Consider the following 20,437-nt stretch of genomic DNA (forward strand, 5'->3'; position numbering starts at 1 on the left):
AATAGCAAAGTCTCTCCCATTTGTAATTCCAAAGTCTATCCCATTTGAATTGCAAATCCATGTATCTATAGAATGGGAATTCTGTCAAGGTGAGCTAAAACAACAAAAAAAGTTTTCATCCCTTCAAATAGCTGGATTGCAAACTCCCTGTATCCTGACAAGGTGAGATGAGGGATGAACATCAGCACCCAGGCCAAGGGATTGGCAAGCAAAGCCTTTGAACAGCCACAAGAAATCCAGCAAAACCTGAGATCAGTTCCTGCCCCCTCAATAACTCCTGCAGTTTCCTCCCAGGCCACTGACAGTTTTATGTCCTGCACTAAAGAGGTCTGAGGTGGCTAACAGAGACTTAAATCTAAGCTGTACTGGGGCCAGAAATGTTGAGGAACCACAAATGTCCTCTTGCCTTCAACATTTCCACCTCCCTCAACCTCACCCTTTCACCTTCAGGATCCTCCTTATAAACTTGGCGCCAGCATCAAATGACCTGAAGGTTTCCACAGAATCCTAACTCCCCTGTGGAAAAGTACAGTTTCCTCCTCCATATTCTCCCTATCAGCTGATGTTTTGAAAACTTGGGGATTCTGGCAGAAACTAAACTGAGGAGTAACTAAAGAACAGCTCAATGGCTGAGAGAAAAGGGCCATTCAAACCCATGTGTGGGTTTTGAGTCACCTATAAAAACAATTATTAGACACATCTTCAGCTTGCCTTGATGTCTCAGTGCTCCTTTCCTGTCACTGTCAGATTATTACAGTTACCCCACAAGAGCAGCAAATCTTCCTCTCCTCCCTGGATTCATTTGATTATCCTCAGTTTTCCAGCCTCCCCTCCACCACTGTGAGCTGTGTTCACAGAGCAGGGACCCGGGAAAGCCCCACACAGGGACCAGATGCAAATCCCAGTGCAGGTCTGGGGACGAGGGCAGATGGTCCCGACAGCCCCACAGAGGGGGATGAAATGGGGGGAACCAAAGGACTGACGGGGTGATACCAGGAATTCCTTCTGCTCTGGAAGTGTTTCTGGCAGAGGAACACCCTCTGCCCTCCCCAGGAAAGAACAAGTGACTGGACCTTCAGAGAACACCCTCCTCCCGGATACCCCTTGGTCAGCATCCATGCTGCTGGATTAGAAGCACATGCACAGATCAAACAGGCTGGGACATCATCTTTACTGTGAAACACAGAGAGATGATTTTAAAATAGAAACTTCAAAATCACCTTGACCAGACTGAGTCTGAACTGTGTTTGAGGATTCTCTGGCTCCTCAGTGAAAAAGCAGAAGAAATACATGGAGAAGTCCTACAGTACATCAATAAATAACTAAATTCATAAATGATGCATTTAGGATGCTCTCAATTTCTGGCCCACTCAGGAGATGGAGAAGCATTTCCTATTCCTTCTGCTGAGGAAGCAGTGAGGACACACCCTGTTCTATCTCCCCCTGCACATCTGGGACACTCACTAAACATCTGAGGGGATTTTGTGACAAGGGATGAAGTCTCCTGGACCAGCACAGCAGAATTTGCTTTGTCAGTTTAATAAACCCCAGCAAGCTTGGCAACTGCGTTGTACAGCAGGACCCTTCAAACCCTGCCTTGATCCATTCAGGGATTATTGTCTCAACTTTTATGCAAAATTTTCTAACCAGAGATGTGTTGAAATTGTTGTGTTTCCAAGCCCTCCATGAGCTCTGTCCACCCAAAGGGAATTCTCACCAGTGTCCAGAATAAAACCCTGTTTCACTCTGTATCCATCCACCTGACCCTGAGAAAAACCCTGAGAATGGAGCATTGTGCCATTGTTCCTTTGAAGAACAAAGACTTTCCCTCCTTTTTAATAAGCTGAAGGAACAGGGAATGGTTTCTTTTAGCACCCTGAGGTGAATGGGCACAGCCTGGCACAGAAGAACAAAATTAAAAAATTCTTCTGCTGTAGAAACCATTGAGATTTTGAGTCATTTCTAGAAACTCTGTCCTTGCTGCTGAAAGATCACCCCTGCTTTTCTTTAGGCCTGTCAATAGGGCAGAACACATTAAATTATTTCTCTTTTCAGAACATTTTCCACCCCAGGCAGCTGTCCAAGCACAGCAGCACATCTGAGTGACCAGAGAGCCAGGACTGTGAAATCTTCTGCAAAAACTGGCTCTGGGACCAGGCTGGAGAGCAAAACCCAATTACCCACTTGGAGCCAGCTCCATGTCCTACAGGCACAGGAACCCTGGGACGAAAACAACATCCCAGGAATGAGGGCTCCACCAGCTCTGTGCTTTTTCCTCCCTCTCTCATCAAGATTTGAGCTGAAGGTGGGATTTTCACCAGCAAAAAGGGCACTTGGAGCACTTTTGGGCAAAGTGCAACGAGCTGGTGCAGCCCCAGACAAGCTGAGGTCACAGAAACACCAAACTGATCTCTCTGAGAAAAAAGGGCTCCCAATGGAACACCAGAGCTCTCCACAAGGATTTGCCAACAGTGCCCCAATCCCAGCTCTCCCAAGGGCTGCAACACTAAACATCACTAACTACAAGTTTTTTAATCCTGTCACAGAGGATGTTACTGGAATTTCCTGACACTCCAGAGATTTCCTCTTCAAAGGTTTCCTACAGCTGCAGGTTTCACTGCAGGTTTTAGCCTTTGGCTTTTCCACAGCAGGAATGGTTTTAAGGGGTGACTCTGCTCAGGCTCAGTGTTGCAGAGGCTTTCACTGAGTTCTTGTGCATTACCATGCAGATTCTCCAAAATCCACTGATTTTTATTTATTTACCTTTAACCCTCCATTAGTCTAGGTATATAAACCAGAATCCTTCTCCTCAAGAGATCAGTTGTGTACCCAAATCTTAAATCTAAACTAATTCCTACTAGTAGATAAATTATCCATTTAAGCCATAGAAATGAGAAAACGTCTCTCTTTAGAATGCCTAAAAAGAAAGGAAAAAAAAAAAAAAGGGACATGTTCTATGGAATTATTTCAAGATAAAAAGAGATGAAACAGAACCTCCATTATTCAGTCAAAAACTCTCAAATAAATACAGTAGTTAGCAAAGTTTGGGTGCAAAATTTGTTTTCCTTGATTGCAAGAAATGACAGGAAAAAAATAGAATAGACTGAAATATTACTCTCTGGATTTTTGGGGTTTTTTAATAATGGCAGTAAGATCCAGCTCAGTCATTAAGAACTTACCAGGGCAATAAAATAATCACGGCTGTTCTGACCAGTGTCTACAAAACTGCCAAGTGCACTATTAATGTAGGCATTCTTTTAATGGATGATCCCCCAAGTTATTTATGATACTAAGCTCTAAAATGCAACTATTGGTGTTATTGTCATTGTTATTCCTTTCCAATCTCAGTCAGGAAATCTGCAACATATTTTTATTTCCCTTACGATGCCCTGCCTTGCAGCTACCACTACAACCCCAAAGAAAACATTTCTCTACCTCAGAATCTTTGAGTCTCACATAATTAGATGGGAAAACTCCTGATTTATCACCCAGCGTTCCCGTCCACCAGTCACCATCTTTCTTTGTCACCAGGATCAGGTCACCTTGTTGGAAAGTGAGGTCTCCCTGCTCCGAGCTCTCGTAGGTGTACATGGCAATGTACTCTGGAAAAGGGAAATACAGCACATGGCAAACTCCTGAGAAACCCTCAGGGAGCCTCTACAAAATCTCATCAATATCAGGGGCTAGGCAGAAGGCAAATTTATTCTTTATTACTCATAGAAACATCAATATTTAATGAATAAAATCCTATCTGTCAGAACCGAACAGGATCTGTCAAAAGGCTGCCTCAGGGGGGTTTATATATAATTTGCTATTATCATTAAAATGTACCTACATCATTCATTTAGATATTAAACATGTTTCCCAGTGGTTTCTGGATTGTGCTGATGAGTGGAATTTTCAGAGTTTGGGATGCAAAGTCCACACAGCTTAAAAAACACCTTCTGCACACGAGCTCTTCTTCAGTCCTCTCAACAGAAGATGTTCAATCCCTGCTTTATGACTTCTCAACACCACAGCTTTTCTGAATTGTTTAAACAGAAGCTGTGTTCCTTTTTAATACAAACACAACACCTGAGATACCCCACCTGTGACAAGACTCTGCATGTCCACAACCCCTTCTCCTCAAATATGAGGAAAACCAGAACAAGGTGATCTTTAAGGTCCCTTCCAACCCAAACCACCTGGGAGTCTATGGAATATTGTATACTTTGAAATAATTGATTATCTCCCTTTTCTCTGCTGTTCCCTCCTTTTAGTTTCTGTGGTGCTCATGCCAGAGGCAAATTAAATGTAAATGTACCTAAAACTGTACCTGGAATTGCAGTTACAAACTTCAGGTGTGCTGTAGGGAGGATACACAAATGTTCCTGTAACCTACATTTAGATTAATTGATTTCCTCTGCCTGTGATTTAATTAACCTTTAGCTGACTCTGCACTGGAGAGGATTAAGAGTTAAGGCAGCTCATGTGAGGACATTCCCCTCCAGCTGAAGGGTGGCAACAGCCAGGAATTCCCCTTTTAAAACCCTTCAGAGGACTGAAAATTATCTGATAATTCTGTGCCTGTGCCCCAGGCTCCAGCTTTAAAATGGAGCTGACCATAAGGATCCAAATATTCTACAAGTGACTGTCACTGCCTTAATTAAGAGCTTTAATGAAACATCGGGAATGAGCTTTGGGGGACATTGAGACATTTACTGACATTATGAACACATGCACAGATGTGCTTATTGGGCCCTCTGTAAAAACCCATTCCAGATCAGAAAATGTTACCAAAATAACGGCAAAAAAAGAAATATTGGGGAAAGTACAAACTACAAAAGACATTTTCGTATCTTTTGTGATACGGGAAATTACTCCTTCACAACACACATAAATGCTTACTCTAATAATAATCCCCAATTATTCTAGAGGCAAACTGATTTGCACTTGGATTTTAGCACCACTTGAACACCACAGTGTGATTCTTGACTTTGGCATGAAGCAGAGTTCTTGTGTTTAATGCCAGAGTAAGAAGCTCCCATGCAGGACTCACCTTCCCCTGACATCGCTGCCTTGGCTGCTGGGGATGCTACTCTTTTCAGACTAGCAGGACTTTCTGAGGAACCAGAATCCATGCTTTAGAAGAAAATAATGGTTATTTAAGAAATTCAATCTCTTCAAATAAAAATTATTATTCTATTTCAAACTCAAAACTGCACGTGCACCCACAAGGAACTCCCTGGGTTTTAAAAGAAGAGACAGTAAATGTGCAAAATAAAGTTTTGAATCCTGTCATGGTCACGTTTAAGCAACTGCCTTAAACACAGAATTTTCTGCATCTCCTCTTTTTCCTCAGGAAAAAAAATGATCTGAAATTGTTCTCATTTGTATTCCTAATGCTAATGTTGCCTTCACATTACATCAAATGAGATTTTAAATGTTTCATCCTCCAAGAATAATGAGAAGTGATTTAGATTTGAGGAGTACCTTTTAATTTTGGGGAGAGAGAAGCTCTGACTTACACAGCTGTACTTCATAAAGTCCAATACACTCATTTTTCAGTTCAAAGTCACATAAAATTATGAAGGTTAATTAATCTTTTGTTGGTGAGGCAAGACCCAAGGAGAACTGAGGTCAGTTTTCTTATTGCTGACAAAGATTTTCAGGATTGGAAGTCAAAACCCTCCAGATAAAAAAAAAGAAAGGGCCCTTTTACAGGGTAGAACTTTGAAATTCAAGTGTGCGGCTCTTCCTATTTCCTTCCATCCCAGTAGAGAAGTAAAGGACAGGAAAAGCAAACAAAATACCTCGTTGACTTCCTAATGGGGCCTGAAATGAGCTTCACATAGGATTTGGGAAACCAGCCCTTCTGTCCCTGCACCTCCCCAAACCACCACATGTCCTGCTGCTCCAGCACTGTGATCACATCATTCTTGTTGAAGTTCAGGTGGTTGTCTTTTTTTGCTCTCCAAGGATACAGAGCTTGTGCTTGAAGCCCCTCCACTTTTTCACCCTTCAAAAAGAGAAAGAGGAGTCAGTCATGCTCCACCTTTCATCCAGAAAGCTGCTTAAGGAATTATATTCTTAGGCTGCTTAGACAGCAACAAACACAGACTCTCTCTCAACTAAAGCATCAGTTAAACTTCCAGAGTAATTCCAGAATTGTTTACAGTCCTCCTGCATTTGTCTGTTAACACATCATCAAGATTAAATTAATTACTTTTACAATTAAGAGACACATGTAATAAACTCTCGTGAAGCTGCTTTGGCAGCGCTTAAGAGTCCATTTTATGGAAAATGATGCTTTGCTGCATGTTATTCATGGCACATTCCAATTTCCTTTTGCTCTGAGGTAGATATTTAGCACTTTCCAGAACACACAGGCTCCCAAGAACAGTTTGTTGTTCCACTGAGGAAAAGGAAATGCCTGAACAGATGGACAGAATTCAGCTGTGAAGCTCTGTCACTGCTGTTCCACCTCACCACATAACCCACTTGGGAGTGAAGGTTGTCATGGGAGTCAAGAAAGCCCCAAGGAAGTGACCCAAAACTGGACCACCAAAATCTAAAAAAGCCATCCTGAAACAGCAAACCAGAAACTGCTTTGTGTTAAATCCTGCCCCAGATGTTGCCACTGGATCAAAGATCCATAGAATGGCCTAGGTTGGGAGGGACCTCAAAGCCCATCCAGTGCCACCCGTGCCATGGCAGGGACACCTCCCACTGTCCCAGGCTGCTCCAAGCCCCAATGTCCAGCCTGGCCTTGGGCACTGCCAGGGATCCAGGGGCAGCCCCAGCTGCTCTGGGCACCCTGTGCCAGGGCCTGCCCACCCTGCCAGGGAACAATTCCTGCCCAATCTCCCATCCAGTCCTGCCCTCTGGCACTGGGAAGCCATTCCCTGGCTCCTGGCCCTCCAGCCCTTGGGAATTGTCTCTCTCCATGCTTCCTCTTGGCTCCTTCAGGCCCTGCAAGGCCACACTGAGCTCAGCCCAAAGCTTCTCCTCTCCAGGCTGAACAATCCCAGCTCTCGCAGCCTTTCCTCCCAGCAGAGCTGCTCCATCCCTCTGCTCATCCTGGTGCCTCCTCTGGCCTCTCTCCAGCAGCTCCACGTCCTCCCTGTGCTGGTCCCAGGGCTGGGGCAGCTCTGCAGGTGGGACTCTCCCTGTCACCCCTCCTGGAAGAGCCCACCTATCCCAGGTGAGTGTTTTAATGCATAGTTGAGGTTCACACTTTACTCTCCAAGCCTTTGTGCTGGCTCAAAACATTTGGGTGAGCCCAGGAGCTCACCTGGCCCAGGACAGGGGAGGGGGATGAGCCTGTGACAGTGGCAGGAGTGAAGGCCGAGCGCTGCCGGAGCTGCCCTGCGCTGGGCACGGTCAGGGATGGCTGAGCTGCCCAGGCATCCCAGTTATCACTCTCTGGTTTCTCACTGGTGTTTGTTGGCCAGCTGAAAAAAAAAAAAAAAAAAAAAAAGAAAAGAATGATGTAATTCCTACTGGTTTTAATAGTAGGAAGAAAAAAACGTCACACAGAACAAGTATTTCTACATTCTACATTATTACTTTTCAATGAGTATCCATGAGCACCGTGACTCCAGGTACAGCAGTGCCATCAAACACTGGTTAACCACAACTTTATCTTCAAAGGCAACCCAAACTGAGCTCCTTGTCCTTGCCCCTGAAGGACAGGTTTTTATTTCATTTCTTAGCTGTGAAATTTGTGAAATTTGTCCCAACAAACAGAAGTTCAAGCAGTGCAGGCTGCATTACACACAGTGGAAAAATAATTAATCATTCATTCCAAAACTGGTTTGAAATCTTCCCACCTGCACATCACTGACCTCTCACATCTCTTTCCTTTAGACACAGAATCCCAGAATGGTTTGGGTGGGGAGGGACCTCAAAGCCCACCCAGTGCCACCCCTGCCATGGCAGGGACACCTCCCACTGTGCCAGGCTGCTCCAAGCCCCAATGTCCAGCCTGGCCTTGGGCACTGCCAGGGATCCAGGGGCAGCCCCAGCTGCTCTGGGCACCCTGTGCCAGGGCCTCCTATTGAGATATCAGTTTATAAATATGGATTTCATGGCCAAAGGATAAGGAATTGCAGTTGATAAAAGTGCCCAGTGTACTGAGTTAGGACATCCAGGGAAGGGCACCAGTTCGAATTCCATCAGTCTTACTAATGCTGTGATCAGGAATTAAATCACCTTTTCATGTTCTCTCTGCCATTAGCATATTATACATAAGCAAGTTGGAAGCCTTTGATAAGGCTTGGGGGCAACTAATGTAGGAGAAAGGGATTTAGGAGCCTCCAGTATCTTAAGGGACTCCAGGAAAGCTGGAGACGGATTATTCATTAGGAATGGGAGTGGCAGGGCAAGGGAGAATGAGTTCCCACTGGAAGAGGGGAAATGTAAGTGAGATATTGGGCAGGAATTGTTCCCTGGGAGGGTGGGCAGGCCCTGGCACAGGGTGCCCAGAGCAGCTGGGGCTGCCCCTGGATCCCTGGCAGTGCCCAAGGCCAGGCTGGACATTGGGGCTTGGAGCAGCCTGGCACAGTGGGAGGTGTCCCTGGCCATGGCAGGGGTGGCACTGGGTGGGCTTTAAGGTCCCTTCCAACCCAACCATTCTGGGATTCTGTGGTTCCAAGGGAAGTGAACACCTTGGGATTTCCACCATGCCCACATCCGCACTTGGGGATGTCTCCCACTCTTGCTGTCCCCAGGCAGGTGTGATGGGAGCAGCCTCAAGTCCCACAGGGCAGCAATTTTCACTGATTCCTACAGAAAGCATCTCTCACTTCAAAGAAGGTCTTTTTAGTTTGCACTCTGGCTCCTGTGTTCAGTGCCAGTTCCAAAGGACTCCACACACTGAAGTGCTCAGCAGCACCCAAACCTACGTGGAGCTGAAGTCTGCCCAGTTGTTGGCCACTGCAGGACCCTCAGGAGGGGCAGGGGCTCCCAGGGGGGTGGAGGTTTCCTGCACGGACACTTTGGGAGCAGCAGAGGGCTCGGATGCTGGCTTGGCAGAGGCTGGAACTTCACTGTCCGGAATTTTCTCTGCATAGTTTGCAGGGAACCATCCAGTTTTCCCCTTCAGTTCTCCACCAAGCCACCCTGGCTCTCCAGTCTGGCTTTCATCCACCTGCAGACAGAGGAAGTTACAGAGTTAAGAAATACACCCTGCAAATGGAAATTTTACTGAAAACAACCCATCTCCTCCACAGTAATGAACTTTTTACAATGCAAGAGGGCTTGACAATTAGTTTTTCTTTTTTCTTTCTCCCAAGCTAAAAATCACAGAATCATGGAATGGCTGGGGTCAGAAGGGACCCTGAAACCTGTCTTGTTCTACCCCTGCCATGGCAGGGACACCTCCCACTGTGCCAGGCTGCTCCAAGCCCCAATGTCCAGCCTGGCCTTGGGCACTGCCAGGGATCCAGGGGCAGCCCCAGCTGCTCTGGGCACCCTGTGCCAGGGCCTGCCCACCCTCCCAGGGAACAATTCCTGCCCAATCTCCCATCCAGCCCTGCCCTCTGGCACTGGGAAGCCATTCCCTGGCTCCTGGCCCTCCATGCCTTGTCCCCAGTCCCTCTGCAGCTCTCCTGGAGCCCCTTTAGGCCCTGCAAGGGGCTCTGAGCTCTGTCTGGATCCTTCTCTGCTCCAGGTGAGCACCCCCAGCTCTCCCAGCCTGGCTCCCTCTGCTCATCCTGGTGCCTCCTCTGGCCTCTCTCCAGCAGCTCCACGTCCTCCCTGTGCTGGGCCCAGGGGCACAATCCCAATGCATTTCCTGCTGCCCACGCTGGGATGAGCCCAGGGCATGGATGGATCCCCGTCCCTGGACTCCTCAGAGGAGCTGCTGACAAATTCCTCTGCCTCGGGCCATTTATTGACTCAGTGCCTCCCACTGGAATTTGCATGCACCCTCCCCTTTTGGTGCAAACCGATCCATTATTCCTGCGGTTTTGGGTCCTCCTCCTCTCTCAGTCCCTGTCAGCCCAAGGCAATCCCAGGAATAAAGGCACTTTGTGCTTGACCGCTCCTATGTGCTTCTCCTGCAGTGCAGAGCAAAATTTCCACTGCAGCAGAGATGGGAAAGCAGCAGGATGGGAGAGGGAAGGGCACAGCTGAGGGTGGATCTGGGAGAAAGGGGCTGTAGCACCCGAGGCTGAATCATCCACACAGCGATCAGAGTCACCCAGCTGGACCCACTGGGGCAGGAACTGCAATCACCACACACAAAGGAAACACACAGCACTGAAAAGGCAAATCGGGGTTGTGGAGATGCTCTAAAAAAAGCATCCTTGAGGTGAACCACAGACACAGAAACCACTGGGAATCTTCAGGCATAAGGGAAAAAAAACCCAACCAAAAGGTTTCAGACCCATCCAATTAATGCCTCTTCAGGAGAGGGTCTGAAGCTACAATAACTCTAAAACTGCCTCTGAGGATACTCAGATTTATGCTTATTCAACCCAATTAGGTTCTCTAAGTATACTCATGAAAAGGCATTTTGAAGGATAATTTCAACTTCATAATTCATATCAGCTCTGGTTTCTTCTTCATATAAAATACAAGTCACATCTGGTTTTGCAGTACAGTACTGGAATTTTAAATAAATTCATTTGAACCTTTTTAAAGCTAATTTGTTCCAATTTCCTCATATTTTTACCCCCACCATCCACAAGCCCCAACAACAATCCCAGATTATTTTTTTCCAAAATACAATCAGCCTTTAAATGCACACCTGAATAGTGAATTACAGTGTGTGGGAGGTTGTTTTTTATTTATTCAACTGTACTTTAGAGCCACAGCTGACAACTTCTTAGTTCTGTGGATCACATAAAGAAGATTGATTCCAACTCCAACAATCAATAACTAAGGAAACTGATGAGAAACTGTCTTTAGAATTTGTTATAGATGTTTCAGGGAAGAGTATCTGTTCCCACACAGAAGTTTGGTTGAGTTATAGTCAGGATTAAAATCCATCTAAAGTTACAAGGGAAGAAATTTAAGGTACATTGAAAGGGTAAGATAATTTAAAAGTGGGAGAATTTAAAAACCAGAGTAATTCTGTAATCCATGGCACCAGATCCAGTGGTGATTTCCCCAGGAGTCAGGCAGAGCAGAGCTCTCCCCAGACTGGCAAATCCTTTTCCTTCCTGAAGAAATGCCCACCCTTCTCCCTGATTCCCCCAGCCAGGGCTCAGGATCTGTGCCCAGGATGAAGAGCTGACACTCTTGGAAAGATCATTCCCAAGCTCTGTTAAAGCCCCAGCTCCTGTGACAGAATGAGCTCTGCAGTCCCAATTCCAGCCAGGATTCCAGCCCGCTCCCACACCAGAGCTGGGAGCCAGCCCCGGGCTCTGGGTGGCACCTCCTGCCCTGCTGCATGACAGGACCTGCCATGGGTCAGAATTTGGGTTCCAGTGTGGGAATGCTCAATTTGCCCATGTCAGAACACAGTTACTCCAAGGAACACTGATCTGTGGGACAGGAAGCTCCCAGCTGGAGCTCAGCTCCACTGCAGCAGCATTGATGTCACCAGTCAGCCTCACCTTAACACTGAGCTTGCAAACTGCTGATTTCCAAGGAAAGGCACCCCCTGGGACCTTTGGAACCACAGGACAAACACGGGAGGGCTGAGGGGGGAGCCCAAAGGCAGCATCAAAAGTAAACCTCGGTCCAGGGTGGCTGAATTACTTTTGATAACGAGCTGTGGTTGTTAATTTGAGCCCGGGTGGGTTCAAACCCAAGGAACTGCAGGGGAACCAACTCTGGGGATGGAAATGGAGGCAGGGCAGAGCCTCCCTGGCAGCACTTACCCAGTCCCTTTTCACCTGCAGGGGGAAGCAGGGATGCAAAGCAAGGCACGGTTACAAGCCAGCTGGGCACTGCCAGAGCAGCCCACTGAAAGCCTTCCTGCAGGGCAGCAGGCACAGCCCCCAGCAGCCAGCCTTAACTGTGGCCAGAAGTACTTCAATAAAGGCACCAGAGAGGAGTTACCCTGCTGGGCTTGAGTGGGTTAAAATCAAGTCCAAAAGCAACAGATAACAAGACTTGGATGGTCTCAAAGTCTCTATTTAAAAGAAGTGCAGCGCTCCTCAGACTCACGTACTTTGGGGGAAAATCTCATTTCCCTGCAAAGCTTTCTTTAGAAATTACTTCAGTGCTCTTTATAATTGCATATTTTGGGGAAAATGTTATTTCCCTGCAAATCTCTATTTAAAAATTATTTCAGTGCTCCCTAGAATCATGTATTTGAGGAAAAATGTTATTTTCCCTGCAGTAACAGGGATAAATACGTGCAGAGCTTCCCAGAATCACATATTTTGAGGAAAAATGTTATTTTCCCTGCAGTAACAGGGATAAATACGTGCAGAGCTTCCCAGAATCACATATTTTGAGGAAAAATGTTATTTTCCCTGCAGTAACAGGGATAAATATGTGCAGAGCTTCCCCAGAATCACATATTTTGAGGAAAAATGTTATTTTCCCTGCAGTAACAGGGATAAATGTGTGCAGAGCTTCCCCAGAATCACATATTTTGAGGAAAAATGTTATTTTCCCTGCAGTAACAGGGATAAATGTGTGCAGAGCTTCCCCAGAATCACATATTTTGAGGAAAAATATTATTTTCCCTGCAATAACAGGGATAAATGTGTGCAGAGCTTCCTAGAATCACATTTTTTGAGGAAAAATGTTATTGTCACTGCAAATCTCTATTTAAAAATGTGTGAAATGCTTCTTAAAATCGCATCTTTTGGGGGAAATTGGTTTTTTCCCAGCAAGTCTGCCTAACAGTGATCACTCTTGCCCACAGAATGACCTGCAATCCCAGGCCACCCCCCATTTCCCAGGAAAACAACGCATCCCAGCATTGCCCAGCTGTCTCCTCTCCCCTTTCCCAGCTGCCTGCCCAACACCATTTCCTGCTGCAGCTTTACAACCTGTTGTATCCCTACTCAGAGTCCTCAGCAGTGACACCGAGCCAGGATTCACTTTGGATTTTCCAGAAGCAAATTCTAATGTCACAAATACCCAACCAGTAAAAAGCCAAACCAACCCCAAAAAGCTTCAATTTCTCAGAACAGGTTTTTAAAAAATATGAATCCTTACAATTTAGGGGTGCCTACAAAGTGTATTTTTTCCCAAATCCACTGTTACTAAACTGAGCTAAATGTAAAAGCTCTTAAAATCAATTTTGTTGGGCAGAACACTGTTTCTGGGGGAATACACCTCCTCCAGTGAACAGTATTTAAGAATTCCCCCAGGAATTTTCATTCTGCATGTTAAGAACACACTAATGATTAATTAATATTAATATCCACTTAATCCCTGCAGCCATTAACCACAGAATTATCACTTACAGAGACAAAAGCAACCACTGCTTCAGAGTCTGGCACAACACACTGACCACATCCCTGAAAAACAGGGAATTACTCTTTATCAACACACCTGCAACCAAATATTCAGGATTAGAAGTTTCCTTTCCTGCCACAGAAAATTGAAATCACACACGGCAGAAGCTGAAGGAATTTTCTCAAGGAATATCCCAATCCCTGCTTACCATGACGATGTCTCCAGGCTGGATGGTGATCTCATCGTGGCTTCTGGATTCAAAAGGATACAGAGCTCTATAATACACTATTTTTACATCCTCCTGAGCAGAAATGGTTAAAGGAGCTTTCTCTGAGCAAAGGAAACAAACACACAGATACAGAGAGAAGAAATCAAACCACCTTATTTTTAAACACTTGGAAAATGGGGTGAAAGTGGAGACAAGAATCAGCAAACCTGGCAGGGTCTGCAGGAAGTACCCTATCCCCCTTTCACACAAGGGGAAATATAAAAATTAATCCTTTAAATACAATTTTATTGTTTTCTCCTCTAAACAACAGGGAAGATCACAGAATCCCAGAATGGTTTGGGTTGGGAGGGACCTCAAAGCCCATCCAGCCCCACCCCTGCCATGGGCAGGGACACCTCCCACTGTGCCAGGCTGCTCCAAGCCCCAATGTCCAGCCTGGCCTTGGGCACTGCAGGAACTGGGAGTCCACAGCCTCTCTGTGCAGGATTTAGTCATAAAAGTGATGCAATCCTTTGGACAAATATTTAAACCAGTATCACATTCCCAAACAGTTCTTGTGTGTATCCAAGACACTCAAGAGGGAAGCAGGATTCCCAATACAGGCAAAAACCAGGATACAATGCACAGAAGAAGCTCTCAGCTGAAGGTGACTGTGTGGAGAGCAGAGAAAGGGGGATCAAATTTTAGATTTCAGGTCATTTGTCCAGTGAACAAAGGAAGGCAGGAAAGGAAAAGGGTGACTAAACAATGTATTGTTCCTACTCTGAAAAATCCCAATATCCCACACCAAAATAAAAACTACAGAAACAGTTTTTGACATCTTGCATCCAGCCCCTTCCAGATGAGATTCCCTCTTCCCTTGTCCTGCAGTCTCAGAACTGTGCTTTCCCCTCTGCCTTTTGGGAAGAACAGCAATGAAAGAACCATTTTTGGAGTCTAGAGCTCAATCCATGCATTATTTACTCTAATAAGACTCACAATCCAACCTTGACCATCACTTTGTTCTGTGTTAAATGGGAAAAGAATGACAACTGAGCTGTCCCAGAGCATTCCCTGCTGTTGGACCCTACCTGCATTGGACCACGGAGCCTGGCCAGGTTTGTTGGGCTCCTGGTGGGGCTGGAAGAGTTTACTCAGCTTCTCCTGCATTTCCTGCTTCCCCTTATCCTCACTTTCCTTCTTCTTGGGTAGTTCTTCCCTTTTTTGCTTGTCATCTTCCTGGATTTTTTTTTGCCACTGAGGTTCTTCCTCTGGCTGTCCCCGCTCCAGCCGCGGTTTGTCCCGGTCCTGGATCCGCCTGGTGGAAGATTGGGGGGGTCAATTCAAAAGAGCCACTCAAACCAAAGCCTACCAAAGCTTTTGGGTGATCTCCAGTACAAAGTGTCTTCTTTAGGGCTTTTCCATGCCCTAACTCTATTTTGGTGAGTTACCAAGCACTCCCCAGCATCTCCTCACACAGTGGTTCCCAGGAATCACAGACTCATTGAATGGCTTGGGTTGGAAGGCACCTTAAAATCATCTCGTTCCAACCCAAGGTAAGACTCCAAACAGCCAACTCAGAAAGGAAAAAGCAGGAATCAGAACATGTGGCCATCCTTATCCTGATGTTGAAGGGCAAGGAGGAGAAGTATTTGCAAGTTTTACACAGCACTCCAGAGAATTGTTGGGAGTATTTCCCATTTCCAACCGCCAGAGTTAACAAGTCCTTCCCCTCCACCAGAGGAAATGAATAAATATTCTCTGCTAGAAACAATTTGCCCCAGTAAAGATAACTCTGAAGATCTAAAGGACACCCAGTGTGTTCCAGTTTGTTTCATGGCCTGTTCCACCCCTGGAATTTCTTCACAGTTAGGGACAAATGCCTGAGAAGCAGCTGCTCCTCACACACTTGGTGTGCTACAAAGAACAGACTCTGTCCAAGGACAGAGTGAATTCCTGACCAAAAAGGAGGGGAGGGGAAAAAAAACTGATTCATGGAATGCCAGGATCCCTGAGGCTGGAAAGCCCTCCCAGCCCAGCCAGGCCCAGCTGTGCCCGATGCCCACCTTGTCCCCAGCCCAGAGCACTGAGTGCCACCTCCAGCCCTTCCTGGGACACCTCCAGGGATGGGCACTCCAAACCTCCCTGGCAGCTCTTCCCAAGGCCTGAGCTCCCTTTCCATGAGGAAATTCCTGCTGGTGTCCAACCAACCCACTTCCCAAGCATTAGAGGGTGGCACTAGAGGAGACAAACCTCATCTGCATCCCTGGAAGTTTTGGGCAGACAGGAATATTTTCCGAGAGGTGCCAGGGGAGGTGTTACATTTAGGGCTCCATTAGAGCAGTTTGTTACCTCTGAGCTTCTTTTTGCTTTTCCAGCTCCACTGTCTTCCTTTCCTGTTCCTTCTGTTTCAACCTCTCAGCTTCCAAGCTCTTCTGCTTCTGGAGCTGCTGCTTGTTATGGATTTCTCTCAGCTCCTGGATTAAAAAAAGGAAAACAGGTGTAAGCATCCACTCTGTGAATCAGAACTAACGGCCCCAAAGGGTTCCCTGTGAGGGAACAACACCTGGGAATTGCTGGGGATGTCTGTCCAAACTCACACTCCTGCCAAATGCAGATATTTCAGGTTCATTTCCAGGGTCTATGAACCACCTACTGTTTTCCTATTTTTATCCATTTAACTGAGACATTAAAGGGTTAAGAAACCAGAAATCATTTAAATGGGACTCTAAAAAATGGACAAAGCTTAATCTGAACAGTCACTTCTGTTTTATTTTGTTTGTTGGTTTGTGGATTTAACTTATTAAATTCCATACACAAATCTGCCCTCTGAGCTCTCACAACAGCAACTCTTAATCAGTTTCATTTGCCAATTAATGCTGATTTACTAAAGAACCTTCAGGTTTGGTTTATACACAGGAGACTGAAATCCTTAAGGAATGTCTTTGGGATGAATCATGGTATTCATTCATATACAAGTCTAGCTTTTCTTAATTAACTGGAAGGACACTGCCTGAAAAAATTAGAATATAAATAATAATAATAAAACCAGAGTATTTTCCTCAAGATTTGTTCTCTGCATTTACACCTATTAACACAAAACCAACTTTCATCTGGAATTTCTTTGCATAACCTGGAATTTTGCATCTGAACTCCTCAGTATTACAGGGGAAAAAACGAAAACTCCCTATGACCACTGAGGATTTTCCCTGAAAATAGTTCACTTCAAAAAACTGATATCTTTTAATGAAAATATGGTACATGTGAAATTGAAACAGTTAATCTTGGAAGTATTTGGATAGTTTTTCAGAAATTCACAATCTACAAACACAGGAAGTTTTCATGTAAAACTCCTCATGCACTGACCCAAATGAGAAAATTGCATAAGAGACAAAAAAATAAATGTAGGTGATTCAGGGATGAAATTTTCAAAAGGGAAGCTGATCCTTGTGGCTCAGTTTTCAGGTCTCAGTTTTATTTCATTAATGCTCCCCACTTTTAAAGTCAATGAAAACTGAGCTCAGCATCATTAAAGAGAGAATCAGTTCTCAGGGAAGTTGGAATTAAAACCCTGCTAAGGCCATGAATCCCACTGAAATGCAGGGAAAATCCCAATTTGGGCAATACTTGTTTTATGATCGCCCTGAGTGTGATGAGCAGGGGGAACCACAGTCCCCACGTCCTCTCCATGACCTCCTGAACCCTTATTTGTACCAAAAACATGGACAAGTGCAAGGGACAAACTTCAAGAGCATTGGCAGTGCTGGGACTGACATCCTTCAGATGAGACAATCCCAGACTGGTTGGGTTGGAAGGGATTTTAGGGATTATCCAGTGCCCCACCCCTGCCATGGCAGGGACACCTCCCACTGTGCCAGGCTGCTCCAAGCCCCAATGTCCAGCCTGGCCTTGGGCACTGCCAGGGATCCAGGGGCAGCTCCTAAGGGATCTCACCACTAAATGCAGGATATTCACCACTTCCATGGCCAAATGGAAAACGGGAATGCTGCAGCTGAGCCATGCCCCCATGTCTGCCTGGAGCAAGGAGATTCCACTGTGAGTACCTGGAGCAGGAGCAGTAAATGCTGCTGCCAACCCTGGGACAAACAATTAAATTATTTTCTTTGCTTGTTGTGTCATTTCATCCACCTGCTTAGCTATGTCAGGATCTCAGGGAACACTTTAGTAATTATTTAAGTTTTCCACAGACATTTTAGCCCTACTCCCTCCCAGCCAAGCTGATGTGTTGGGTCAATGTTCTGTGAAGGGATTTTTCTGTGACAGAACTGCATGTTAAGAAAATCAAACCTAGTTTATAGTGCTGGCACTGGATGGAGCATCTTTGGAGATGAAAAAATCCCACATATATCCCTCTTTGGGTCAGCCAGGAGGAAACAAAGAAGTGCTGGGCATCTCATGCAACAGAGGTGCTCAACTGCTTTGCCAGGTGGGAGGATGGGGAGGAAGAGCCAGCATCTCCCAGAGTTCTACTGGAAACCAGCTGAACTTCAGTAACACTTCAACAGCCAAAACATTTCCAGCTGGATGTTCAGCACAGCCCTACACTCATCCTGTACAGACACAGCTCCCAGCTGTACACGTCCCACTCCTGTGCTGGAATTCCAAGGACACACCAAGGCTTTGCTCGTTCCTGGGGTGCAGGACAAGGAATGCCTTACCTTAGAAGCTGAGAAATTGTTACCTTGGCACTTAACTCCAAACAGACCAACAAGGAGAATTCTGAGATGTTCCAACAGCCACATCCATCATATTGAATAGGAATTAAAGCATTGCACAGAGCAGAGCAATATTCACTCTTTACAGACAAGTAATTTGCTACAAAAACCTTCATGGTAGAAACGGGAGTTGTTTAGGCCCAGATTGTGCCTTTTTGACAGAAAGACAACAGCACTTGGGATATTCAGGGATTACAATACAAAGTTTCCATCAGATCTTCTCCCCTTGAGACACGCATTTGATCCCAGAGGAAAGGACCCTGTGGTTCCATGCTCCCAGAAGCTTTTCCAGAGCAACCCTCTCCTGCCCCATTCCCGAGCTCCCAAAGCCTCTGCTTTGGCCTTGGCACACAAGTCCTCCCTTCACCCCATCCTGGGGAGATGGGACAAAGGAAGGATGTTGCCACCTCTATCCTACTCGGAATCACAGATTACAGTGATGTGTAAGGATACTTCCCCCATCCAAATGTTTGCTTTTTAAAAATTCTGAAAATCATGACCAAAACAGGCAATTTACTTAAACTCCTGAAGTTCCAGATAAGCAAAAGATAAAAATCACTCATTAGTATCTTGCCCAAGATGCCATTCAAGGCACACTCCTCATGCAGGCATAAGGATTAGATAAAAATCTAATGCTAAACTCTTCTCTTTGGTTTTGTTTTGGTGCTGGCACCCTTAGGAAACACTGACTCAGTGAAACACTGCACACTCATCTGCTTAGGGAAAGTGAAGCACATAACTGGAGGAGGCTCCTCACTCAGAGAGAGCTGGGTCCTGCCTGAGCAGGGCATGGAGACCTTTGGGAAGGAGTGTAAGTGCTGGATGCAGCCCAGGAGGAGCGCCAGGCACTGCAGCATTGCCTCTTCCACTGCCACTGACTGGAAGAAAGAAATGCTCAGATGTAAACAGGCATTGGGAGCAGGACTGCCCCGTTCACATGGATCACACAGGCACTGACAGCGACGGACACACGGACAACAGCGGGACAGCTTCAGCCCTCCTGGGGGGTCTCTGCTTTTCCCAGGCACTGGGAAAAAATTCTCAGCAAAACTATTTCAGAAACATGAACTCATTCCTGTGGTGCTCTTGGGCAGGAACAGCAGCAAGAAATTCGGGATTCTTCCATGTTATAGGAAGTGGGCATTTGGTCCTTGGAGACAGGAGTCACATCGAGCCTTAAGCTTGGAGGGTCGGTTTAGATCCAGGGATATTGGGCAGGAATTGTTCCCTGGCAGGGTGGGCAGGCCCTGGCACAGGGTGCCCAGAGCAGCTGGGGCTGCCCCTGGATCCCTGGCAGTGCCCAAGGCCAGGCTGGACATTGGGGCTTGGAGCAGCCTGGCACAGTGGGAGGTGTCCCTGCCATGGCAGGGGTGGCACTGGATGGGCTGTAAGGTCCCTCCATCCCAGACCATTCCATAATTCTATGATCCTAAAATAAACAAGTGACCAGTTCCATTTTATTGACAGCTGTATCAATATTATTAGACCTCTAGGCTGAGATTTTTAAAGAGTACTGGAAGTTTCACTCCTTCAATCATAATTCAAGACATGAAGAAGTGGCCAAACTTTCAACCTTGTAACAAACTCAGTCACCTTACAGCCAAATACAGCCCAATCCACAAGACTATCATCTCATAAAATGCCCCAAATCTCATTTCAAAGGATACATAAGCAGCCAAACAAGCACCAATGATCTCCCTGAAACCAAGTGGTTCTACCTAAAGATATCCAATACTACAATTCAAATGACCTGATTTGAAATATTAAAAACATTTTGTAAGCCTGAAAGCTGCTGGAAATGCACCATATTCTATGAATATTTCCAACTCCAAAGGACTCATCAGAAGGAATTTAAATCAGTTGTTTTGGAGAGATGACAAAAAGATCCAGCAGAAAAAAAATCTCATTTATCTCCCTAACCATTAAGACACACAGCGAAGATGATGTAATTTAACACTTGTAAAAAGTATTCACTTACTGCAGAACATACAAACATGGAGGCAAATCCAGAGCATCCTGTAAACTGCTTGGTGTTAACAAGTTGCCTGGTAAACTAAAATTACCTTGATTAAACCCAGAGTTTATAAGTTATTTGCTTGATAAAAATGTATTTTAAAAGGAAAGATTTCCATCTTTCCCATCTTGA

The 20,437-nt window shown here is 45.7% G+C and overlaps 1 protein-coding gene across 1 annotated transcript in view; it reads right to left on the reverse strand.

Annotated features, from left to right (window-relative positions):
• The window catches only part of ITSN1 (intersectin 1), a 97,755-nt gene that overhangs the window by 30,130 nt on the left and 47,188 nt on the right, over window positions 1–20,437 (reverse strand). The window contains exons 12-20 of the mRNA XM_039555797.1: window positions 19,089–19,169; window positions 15,908–16,032; window positions 14,647–14,873; window positions 13,556–13,677; window positions 8,886–9,130; window positions 7,274–7,433; window positions 5,793–5,998; window positions 5,039–5,121; window positions 3,436–3,602 (exon numbers count right to left, since the gene is read on the reverse strand). Of these exons, the coding sequence (XP_039411731.1) occupies window positions 3,436–3,602; window positions 5,039–5,121; window positions 5,793–5,998; window positions 7,274–7,433; window positions 8,886–9,130; window positions 13,556–13,677; window positions 14,647–14,873; window positions 15,908–16,032; window positions 19,089–19,169 (1,416 nt within the window). The remainder of the gene's footprint in view (window positions 1–3,435; window positions 3,603–5,038; window positions 5,122–5,792; window positions 5,999–7,273; window positions 7,434–8,885; window positions 9,131–13,555; window positions 13,678–14,646; window positions 14,874–15,907; window positions 16,033–19,088; window positions 19,170–20,437) is intronic.

This window comes from Corvus cornix, chromosome 1 (assembly GCF_000738735.6).
Source record: "Corvus cornix cornix isolate S_Up_H32 chromosome 1, ASM73873v5, whole genome shotgun sequence".
In the NCBI taxonomy this organism is placed as follows: domain Eukaryota; kingdom Metazoa; phylum Chordata; class Aves; order Passeriformes; family Corvidae; genus Corvus; species Corvus cornix.